Source organism: Phaseolus vulgaris, chromosome 10 (assembly GCF_051622355.1).
Source record: "Phaseolus vulgaris cultivar YP4 chromosome 10, ASM5162235v1, whole genome shotgun sequence".
NCBI classification, from domain to species: Eukaryota; Viridiplantae; Streptophyta; class Magnoliopsida; order Fabales; family Fabaceae; genus Phaseolus; species Phaseolus vulgaris.
Window position 1 is genome coordinate 16,265,494 of NC_143507.1, and position 11,421 is coordinate 16,276,914.

The 11,421-nt window shown below is 36.4% G+C and overlaps 1 protein-coding gene across 1 annotated transcript; it reads right to left on the reverse strand.

Moving 5' to 3' along the window:
• Nucleotides 1-7,641: 7,641 nt before the first annotated feature.
• Nucleotides 7,642-10,196, reverse strand: CXIP2 (CAX-interacting protein 2). Its single transcript, XM_068623498.1, has 2 exons — nucleotides 9,692-10,196; nucleotides 7,642-8,321 (listed from the first exon to the last, which is right to left on the reverse strand). The coding sequence occupies exons 1-2, from the start codon at nucleotides 10,073-10,075 to the stop codon at nucleotides 7,818-7,820; spliced, it is 888 nt and encodes a 295-aa protein (XP_068479599.1). The 5' UTR covers nucleotides 10,076-10,196; the 3' UTR covers nucleotides 7,642-7,817.
• Nucleotides 10,197-11,421: the final 1,225 nt, after the last annotated feature.

Here is an 11,421-nt window from a genome sequence, read left to right on the forward strand (position 1 = left end):
CCTATATTTTGCTTGAATTAAAATTTGAAGTTGAAAAATGAATTTGAATGGTGAAGTAGGAAGGAGAAACTAACCTTTGCCAAACTAACCTTTGTCAATCTAACCTTAATATCCTTTGCTAGACAAGTCGAGGTTGATAAACCTTCAAATGGACTAAACAATGAACCGTTTATCAAATGAGCATCCCTTAAGCTATTAGAACATTTGACTATGTTCCAAGCACAACAATTGCTACTTCTATTATAAACCCATGAACCCAATTTCAACTCATTCTTGGTCCATTCCAACCTAGTGATAAGATATAGCTCTTGAGTGCAAGTAGACCAATCACACCCTAAAAGTGCCACAAACTATAACAACAAATTCATTACCACACCCAACCTCATTTCTAAGCAACTATGAACTCATTTTCTTCCACTTGCTACCAATAAATGTCATACAAAACTCTTTTAAAATTCAACAAAAAGAAAATTCATGAGTTTCTGCCTTCATCTCAACTTTTAGGAAGTCTTTGTCGTGAGAAGTGTGTTTGTCCTATCATTAATTTCCAACCACAAGACTATTTACAAAGAGAAGATTGAAATTAATGAGGGTTGGGAAAAATTTTCTCCTTATTTCAAATGAAGGTGCTATGAACGAAATCAAGTCAAATCTTATTTTCTTTCTCTTTTTTTTATAAAATTTCAAGGTAAACATCACTATGGAACCTGATATCTTAGCTAGGCTAACACTCTAAGATCTAACAATCATCTATCATTATATGAAAACATATTATTAAGAAAAAAAAATAGTACAAACAAGTATGGAAGGATTAGATCAAAACTCATACATATGGAAGAACAACAAACATAAGGTAAAAACCAATCTTTTTCATATCCTATCTCAAATCCTATCTCTTCCACACATACGTACATGGAGAGGACAAGTGATGATGACCTAGAAGAGAGTGCACTTAGTGACCAAGCCCAGCCTCCTAGGAGGATGACTAGGAGCATGACTCCAGACACAGGGCTAGGTCGGGATTCTCCCGCCACTGCCTCAGCACCTAGCTTGCCCCAGAGGATCACGAAGAGTAGAGCACAGGCCTTAGGTGTTGAACATCAGTTGGTGTCATTATTTTTAGTATAATTGGGGGGAGTGTGCTTATCACATGGCCTTTTAGGGTAGGATTTTAACCTACTATCTAGAAAATTTGGCTTATAGGTGCGACATTGACTTAGTCAATGACCTAGCCGCACCTTTATGTGTTCTTACCATAATATCCTTTGTTCTTGTTCTCCAAGGCTCCTTCACCTATAATAAGAGGCATTCCTCATTGTATTTGACATGTTAATTTTGAATAGAAAAGTTACTCTACACAAATTGTGTGAGGTTTGAATCCTCTTGGCTAGGTCTTATCTTAAGTAGTGTGATACTCTCAAGTAGCGGCCCTTCACTCGTCTTGGTGGCTACCACACCCTAAGTGGCGTGAACCACTCTCACAACCACTCCATAAGCTACTCTTCTTCCACTCTTTTCATTTCATTTTCATTTCATATATGTCTTTGTCTTGAATTCTTGCTCTTGGTTTTGATTTTGTTATATGCTTATGGTTCATCATTTCGATCGGCCATGACCACCATTGATGCTTACCTTATTACCATTTATATTCCACATTGCATCTCATCTATCACTTTATATTGATTTTTCATTTTTGCCTTTGTGAAGTGAACCTTCACACTTACTTAATCATTTGGTTAAGTTCGTGTCCAGTGGGAATCTTCCTTAGGTTTCACCATAAATTGCTAAAATTCCAACTCTAAGTAAGGTGTCACCATAAAATGAATCCATCTAAAAATCAACTCACATCAACAAGCTTCAATATGATAAATTGTGTATTCTTTTGTTCTTGCTTCTTTTGCTTTGAGTCATATGTTCTTTAGTGTTTCTAGGAGTCCTTATATTTTTGCCTTTACTTACTTTTCTTTTAATTGTGAAACTTTAAAAGTAATTAGAAACTTGTTTTAGTAGAAATAGATTTAAGTTCCAAACAAAAGATTTCAAGTGATCAATTAATTTGAATCCCAAACTTTTTGTGAAAATTGCAGATCTATGAAAATATGCAAGATCAAAACTATGGACATCTCATTTCCATAATAAAAACACAAGTATAAAAAAAGTAAGAGAAGTTGCGCAAGCTTTTTGGTTCCAATATTTTCAAATAGCAACATTTCAAATAGTGGGTTCATTTTGATTGGAAAATTGATTTCAAAATTGTGGAATTTTTATCCTTTTGCTTTAACAATTTCTAAAAAAAAAGAAATATTTCATTGTTAAAAGTTTTAGTAAGTATCTTAGAGTCTTTTTGTGTGCCTTTTTCTTGCTTGCTTTCTTTAAGAGTTTTGTCATACATCTTTTCTCAAACTTGGTTTAGCTTTCTTGTTTTGTGCTTTTCTTGTTTGTCCTTTAAAATTTCCTTAAGTTTTGTTGTGCTCCTATTGAAATAAAGTAATAAGGGCTTTGTCCTTTTTCATTTGAGAGATTTCAACACCAAGATAGACCTTTATTTAGGGGAAAATTTCTTTTTGAGTGCTTTGTGTCTTCTCCTCTTTGTTTTACACAAGAGTGACGCAAGATTGAAGGAGAGTGATCTAACTTTTCTTTCACTAATTGTTTGTTCACTCTTTGTATTTTATGGCTCATCTATCTTCAGGGGAATTATCAAAACCTCAATCTCCCCAAAAGGCTTTCCTAATGGGTGAGTTGGTCGTGGCAAAAAGGAGGAAGAGATGAGGCAATTGAAGGAGAGACTTCAAAGACTTGAAATCGCACAAGACAACCAAGGAGATGGGAGCATAAGAGAGCTTAAAGGAGCTATAATCAATATGGCAGCCATGAGGAAGATGTAGATTGGAGAATGAATCAATTTGATGAAAGGCACCAACATCAACACCATCCTTCTAAAATTTATTTTCCCTATGTAAAATGCCTAGTTTTAGTGGGGAAAGTGACCCCAACATTTACTTAGGATGGGAGGCTAAGGTAGAGCAAATCTTTAATATACATGAGGTTCAAGAAGACCAAAAGGTAAAATTAACCTCCTTAGAATTCTTAGACTATGCCATGCAGTGGTGGCATAAGACTGTAATGAACATTGGGTTAAACAAAACGTCTGTCGTGGTCTCTTGGTATGATTTGAAAGAATGCATGCGCGTGATGTTTGTTCCTCTCTATTATAGGAAGGAACTCTTGTTGAAGCTCTAACGGCTTCAACAAGGACCTAGTAGTGTAAATGAGTACTTTAAAGAGTTTGAAACAATTTTAACTAAAATTGACATGTATGAAAGTGAGGAGTCCAAAATTGCTAGATTTGTAAGTGGATTGAGAAGGAAATCCAAGATGTGGTAGAACTTTATGAGTATTCATCATTGGAAAAATTGGTTCACCTTGCCATCAAGGTTGAATCTCAACTTTCAAAGAAAACTCATTTCAAAAACTGTCATAATGATGGCTACTACCAATCCTCTTGGAAACACTAAAACAAATCTTCTTGAAAAACTTTTCCTTCACATTTTGTAAAAGATTCCACTTACAATCCTATAAATTCTAAACCTTCCATTTCTACACCTAAGTCACCTACCAAAACCTCAAGTAAAAAGTGTTTTAAATGTTTAGATTTTGGGCATATTGCATCCAATTGCCCTTCTAAGAGAAATATGATGGTTAAAGCGGTGGTTGTCATGAGTGATCATAGCTCACAGAGGTCTAGGTCCCCTACCTCTTCTAGATCCTCAAGTGAGGATGAAAGTGAAATTTTATATGAAGGAGACTTATTAGTAGTGAGGCGCATGCTAGGCCAAGTTTTAAAGCCTTTTAATGAAAGTCAAAGGGAAAACATTTTCCACACTAGGTGCATAAGTTGTGTTCCTTAATTGTGGATGGGAGAAGTTGTGCAAATGTGGCAATCACAAGAGTGGTTAGACAAACTTGGGTTACCTACCATCTCTCATGCAAAGCCCTATAAATTTCAATGGTTAAGTGAAGAAGGGGAAATAATAGTAAACAAGCAAGTCCTCATAGTCTTTTCTATTGGAAAATATAAGGATGAGGTCTTGTGTGATGTTGTCCCTATGAAAGCTACACATATTCTTTTGGGTAGGCCATGACAATATGATAGGAAAACCCTACATGATGGCCTTACCAACAAAAATCTCTTTCACCTTCCATGGGGATAAATTCACACTAAAATCTCTCTCACCAAAAGAAGTCCATGCGGACCAACTTAAAATGAAAGAAAAGAGAGAAAAAGAAAAAGTTAAAAAAGGTTCTAAGAGAAGCCTTCTCATCTCATCACAAGAGGTTAAAAAGATAATGTTTTCACAAAAGTCTATTTTTATTGTTTTTCGAAAGAAAACCCTTAGGAATGAATCGACAATAGACAATCCTAAGTGCTTGGAAAATTTGGTAAAAGGTCTTATCTTGAGTAGTGTGAGACTCTCAAGTGGCGACCCTTCACTCATCTTGGTGTCTACCACACCCCAAGTGGCGTGAACCACTTTCACAACCACTCCATAAGCTACTCTTCTTCCACTTTTTTCATTTCATTTCCATTTAATATATGTCTTTGTCTTGAATTATTTCTCTTGGTTTTGCTTTTGTTATATGCTTATGGTTCATCATTTTGTTCGGCCATGACCATTCCATTTCCATTACACATTGCATCTCATCTATCAGTTTATATTGATTTTTCATCTTTACCTTTGTGAAGTGAGTCTTCACACTTACTTAACAATTTGGTTAAGTTCGTGTCCAGTGGAAATCTTCCTTAGATTTCACCTTAAATTGCTAAAATCCCAACTCTAAGTAAAGTGTCACCATAAAATGAATCCATCTAAAAATTAACTCACATCAACAAGCTTCAATACCTCTTATCTAACTCGGTGTTTTGAACTAGCTTTATGCCCTTTTTGCTTTTGGGGATGAGGTTGGAGCGAGGATTGGCGAGCAAGTGACTACCTTGTTTGTTTCCACCGTTTTGGAGGTGCCTGTGCGGATGGAGGAACAGGTAGGTAGCAAATTGTAATCTTCACACAAATGCGCGGATTTGAGAGGATTTCGCGTAGGAGCATACATTTTTACGTTGATACCCTTGCCTTGTGCATGCATCACAATTTTCTCAGATTGGGCACTGTGCAAGGAATCAAAGCATTTTGGAAAAGGTAAAATTGATTTTGCATGCAACGTGTAGAGAACAAAAATCGATCTTGTCATGCATGAAAATCGATTTTTGAGACTTTGTACTCATGAGAGAATCGATTCTCATGCCTTTGTAAAACACCCACAATCGATTTTGCTTTCTTTGGTGCCTTTGAAAATCGATTCTCATGTCTTTGTAAAACACCCACAATCGATTTTGCTTTCTTTGGTGCCATTGAAAATCGATTCTCCTTGCATTTGAATTGCATAGAGAATTGATTCTCTAAGTTTGTTTGTTTTTTTGTCTGTTTTTTTAATTTTTAAAAAATTATATTTATATTTTTTCTTGCTTTTCAGGTTAGATCTTGAGTGATTGGAGTTGTGTAGTTGAAACCTAAAAAAAAATTGATAGTACATCAAACCTAAAAAAAATATTATATCATAACTCATTATTTAAATATTTTTAATAACAAGGGTAAATTTGTAAACTACATTTTACACCTTTAAAAAAAATTATAAATTTCCTTCCAACTATCACATCACTCACAAATTTCAATAAACCATCCTCACAAACCCACTCTTTCATCCCTCAATTCAAACAATCTCACACATCTTCTCTAATCTTCACAAATCCACTCCCTCCCATCTTCACAAATCCCTTCCCTAATCCAAACAGATCCTTAAAGTCCATTCCGTACGTGTTGATCATCTTCCTCCAAATTAATACAACCCAAGTAGCTATGAAGATGACCAAGGAAGAAAAAGACAAAGCACATGATGAACAATCATCTCAGCGAACAATTCGTAACCCTACCAAGGATCACATGGACCTCACCAAAGGAGCTGAGCATAAACCAGCACACCAACTATTCTTCCTTTTAGTCTTCTTATAAGATACAAATATGTTGTATATAATTTAGGCTCTCTTTAGGGGTTCAAATAGCAAAGATATACTAGAATAAGTTGTCTTTAGCATAATACAGGGTGTAGGTATCATTTTAGCTTGTTCCTAGCCCTTTAGGAAGGCAATTTGACCTAGTTTCTAGAAGGACAAACCTAGGATGCAAGTTTGATTTAGTCAAACCCTAAGGCTGCCCATTTTTTCCCTTTTCCCATCCTATCCCTCTTGCTTGTTTTTCAAGGCTCCTTCACCTATAAATAGGAGACCTACCCATTGTATTTTACATGTTGAATTTGAAGAGAAAAGTTACTCTGCAGAAATTGTATGAGGTGTTAGTGAGGCTTGTGCCCTCTTAGCATTTAGGTCTCATCTTGAGTGTTTGAGAGCTCTTAAGTGGCGGTCTCAACACTTATCTTGGAGGAAAACGACACTCCAAGTGGCATGATCCACCTCTCTTCCATTACATAAGTTTTTCCTTTCCTTCATCTCTTCCATTCTTTCCATTATTCCATTAATCTTTGTGTTCTTATGTTCTTTTGTTCATCCTTTGTCAATTCGATTTTCATTATGTTCTTGTTTTTCCTTCCATACTCTTTTACTTTTCGCCCTTCATCATCAATCACCATATTCTTGTATTTTTTCCTTTGTCCTCTAGAACCTTTGTCCTCTAGAAGTGAACATTCACACTTAGTTAATTACTTTGTTAAGTTCGTGTGCAGGGGATCTTCTTTGGGTTCTCACCTTACAATTGCTAAAAAAAATCTCAATCTAAGTAAAATGTTACTATAAATGAAGCAATCTAAAATCAATCAATATCCAATTTGCTATTTCTTTTTCTGAAGTTAATACTACTACTATGTACAAGATTCTTCAATACTGCCAGGAAAAGTATTCAACGCATCGATCTAACGTAAAATTATTGTCTCTAAACCAAAATAGTGAATGCTTTGTGGTTAAATTAAATCTTGCAAAACCATGAAAAAGTAATAATTCTAAAGTTCAATTTAGATAATCATAACATCCCGTTAATAATATCTGAATTTAATAATATAACAATAAGTAGTGCAAAATAGACAGTTTGACTCTTTACAAGTCCTATCTAAATAATATCTTACTGAATACTTTTTAAAAAATCGAAATAATAAAATGATTTAAACTTTTTTTCATAAACTAAATTAAACTTACACACTTTATTCTCATAAAATATCCATTAAAATTTTCCAAAAATTTAAATTCATAGATTGATTGCAAGTAATAAATAAAAACAAGTTATAAATTCAAGTAGTAAATAAGGTCACCAATTTTGACATCTAGTTTCTTTTTCGTGAACAAGTTAAAAACAAGCTTGAGGCATTAATGATCTGGAAATATGTTAGTTCAACATCTCTCTTATTTTAGTAACATTTTCTCATTAAAAAAATTAGTAACATTTTACACCTGTGCTGCACTCACCAATTTGAAAGGAATCACTGATATATACCCAGCAAGTTCGGATTTATCTTGCAAGGTCCTGGATGAAATGCAAATCAGATTTGTGCACAGACCGCAACTGAAAAACACAAGCATTTTGTATAAAAAGCAATATATTTCATTTTCTTTCTCTTCTCTCCATGTGTATAAAAGATTAAATTAGTACAACAAAGCATGAAATGACCTGCATTAACCCGTCCCATATTCTCCCACTCCCTACTCCTATTCCCCCAGTTCAAAAAGAATAGCCCAAATGCAGGTAACTTGCAATTTATTTTTTGAACAAACTAGCCAGTTCTCCTTTCTCATACATGGAGGTCAATATATCACAACCTCCAACAAGTTCACCATCCACAAAAATCTGAGGGAATGTGGGCCAGTTGCTATACTTTTTAAGCGTTTCCCTCAATCCGTAGTTATACTCTTCATCCAGCACATTTACACTCTCGTAATCTACTACTTCACTTTCAAGAATGGCAATCACCCTCTGTGAGAATCCACATAATGGTGCACTTCTAGGGCCCTTAATGAATGCAACTACCTTGTTTTCTTTAACCAAGGTGTCAATGAGGTTTTCGAGAGGGACAGTTAATTGCACGTGGCGACCAGGTGTTAATCGAAGATCAGGCTTCCTTTTAGGTGGCTGCCGGACCCAAGTGGCATTTCCTGATTCATTGCCAGGTGGAACTTTTCCACTGACTTTTATGTACTCTTCCATCCAAGACTTCCATGCTTGGGTTAGAGCTTCTCTGTCTGGTTCCTCCACTATCCCAGCCTACAACAAAAAATTTCACCAAGAAAAACACACCATTAGAAAAGTATAAGTGGAAATCTGGAGAATATGGTCTTACTTCTATTAAAAACATTTCAAGAAAAGCAAATTCTTATGTGGTTAAAGAGAAAAAGAGCTTTCAGGAGATCATACTACTTCCAACATCTGTGTATTCTTGTCTACTTTATGGTCTTAAATAATTTTCAAAAACAAAAAAAGTTATACTGAATTTCATGTTAGTATTAATATGATTACTCTGACCATTTGTATGGTGTTCTATTCTATTCTTTAACCAAAGTAGTTTATGAAGATGAGTAAATCACCTTTCTCAAAGCTCCTAACTGACAATATTATGAGAAGACATTATGTAGCGCACTTATAATGTTGCTGGATCATGAAACTCCAAACAAACTACACATGAAAAAATGCTATATAGTGTCTAAACATCATTGTTGAACCTCATCTAAGTTCTATTACAAGGTTGGGTCAATACTAACCTCATCCAGATCACAAGAAATGAAAAAAAAAAATAGTACAACTTATACTACATAAACTAAAACATTTTAGTACAGTCCCTCAATTGTAAAACGAATATCTGAATTCTCAAGCACTATTTTATGTGGGTTTAATCTTGGGCTGGCACATTGTAAGAGAACATGTTCATGTCGAATAAATTTCATTCAATGAAGAAAAAGTTCTAGTATTAACACAAAGCACTGAGATTATGAACCAAACTAAGCAAATGAAGAAAGTTAAAAGGGATGGGGGCAAATAAGTGCTTTACATAAAACCAGTGAAAGGATGAAAACAATCAATCAGCGTAAAAATTTGTTCCTATAAACTAACTAAGAATGAAACAAGGAGCATGCAAATGGCTCAAAAGCATAATTATTAATTCATTCCTATAAACTAACTAACAAACAAACTAAAACAATACCATTATACATTTCCCCTTTTCAACTACTTTTCCTATTTGAAATGAAATTTCTGAAATTCACAATTTCAATCATGAGAGTAGGAAGGTAAACTAATTAAGGAACCTTTGTAAAATTAATTTCTTTTATCTTACATTGTATTCCTGAAACCATAGCCCACATGTATATTACTTCGTTTCTGCCATGGAAAGAATACCACCCAAGAAAGCAATTACTAGTTCCATAGCATTGCTGCCACTATGAACATTAAACTTAGCTTAGTTTGAAACTAGATAGCATTGAGGAAAGGTTTCAATGCTGCCCAATACTCAACATATAGAGGAAAGGTTTCATTAACCAAAAACCACGTGAAACAACAAGAATAAACAATTGAAAGTTCCTTTACACACCACCTCTTTCTCACACACTTCAAAATTCAGAACCCAGAAAAAACCTCACCTTAACGGAGCCACACAGCTCCGGCACTGATTTCCAGTGCGCCGAAACGGTCGACGCAATGTTTCGTGACAGACCGATGAACTGAACCTCGCCGACCTTGTCGAACACGGCATAGACACCGGCGCCCGACGGTAATTCTCCGGCGGGTCCGTCGTTCTCCGGAGAAATCGCCACTGCCTCCGTTTCGTCAAGGCTTTTCACGGCCAGCGCAATCACACGCGTGCGAGGCTTCTCTAAAACGTAGGGTTTCAGAGAAATTGGGCGCGGGTTCGCGGCTGGTTTTGGTTGGCAATTGAAGGAAAGGGTAGGGTTATTTTGGGGAAAAGAAGAGAGTAAACGATGGAAGGAGAAAGATTGCAACGAAGAGAGATTGAGGGAAGCCATTGATGAACGATGGCAATGGTGTAGTGAGAAAGAAGAAGCTATCTCTCAACGATTGAGTGAGTGCTGCATCAAAGTCGATACAATTTGGGCCTAAGCCCAATGAGATTGTTTTGAAATGGGCTGTTTCTTCCAGCACCCCGATACCTTTTTTCTAGCACTCACATAATTTGAGAAAAATATTCATAGTATCATATTGTTTTCTAGATTACACTTTTTTAAGAAGGTTGAATAAGCCTTTCGGATTATTTGAAAAATATATTTTTTTCTTAAATTCTAAAACACCTGTCTTTGTTATTTTAGATTAAATAATTCGTAACAATTGCTTTTGTTTGGATTGAAACTCAAACACCCAAAAATAATTCACCTATTATCTTTTGTTTAAATTTAAGTATATATGAATTCATGAGAATTTTGTTAGGGAATTGCACCATAAATCAATGCTAGCACCAAAGTGAGCCTTGTTTGTACTTTTAGCTTTCTTCAATGAGGAGTTTCTTATCTATTAACTTAGGATGTGTTTTGATTGAAGAGGGGATGTGTGAAAATTTGAAAAACTAGATATGTACCGTCCCGTATCCGAGCGTTGAAAAAGTCAAGGTCAAAGTCAACGTCGGGGGTCAAGGTCAACGTAAGGCATCGCCTAGGTGAAGAGACGCCAAGTGCCAGCGTCGCCAAGAGGAAGCGTCGCCAAGGTAAGGCGTCGCTTAGGTGAAGGCATCGCCCAGTTAAGGTGTCGCCCAACCATGGCGTCGCCAAGGTCAAATATCACTAAGGCAAGGCAATCACAGTGTGGTTCCCCGATACCCATGGGTAGGAAAGACCATGGAGGGAGCGACGCCGTGGGAAGGCCTCAAGTCCAGATAATCTGGGGTAGTGATAAAGAGAAAAGAAAGGTGGCTTCAAGGCCATAGTGATAGCGCCAGTGTAGGGCAGCCTGACTCGTGAAGTGCCCCTGCCGCCCCAGAGACGCCCTTGGGATAGATACGACTCAAGAGGAGGGTCACGCCCAGGGTAGCCAGGTGCAGGGTACGAGAGGAAGGCAGATACGCTCTCAAAGTAAGTGACTAGATGTTTGGGGGCATGAGTTGGCACCCAAAAAGTCACCTCTAGCGCAGATGCACTCCCAGGTAAGAGGACTCACACGAAGAAATGCCCCAGATGGGGTCGCGGCGTTGTGAGGCCCTCCACGTGTACAGCAACCAGGTCAGAATAGAAACGCCATTTTGTCAGGTACAAGGTAATTAAAGTTATTTAATACAGTTTCCGTTTCGAACGTTTAAGGTACTATAAATGCTCCCAATCGGTTTAAACGTCTTAAATGCGCTACGTTTTATAATTAAATGCGC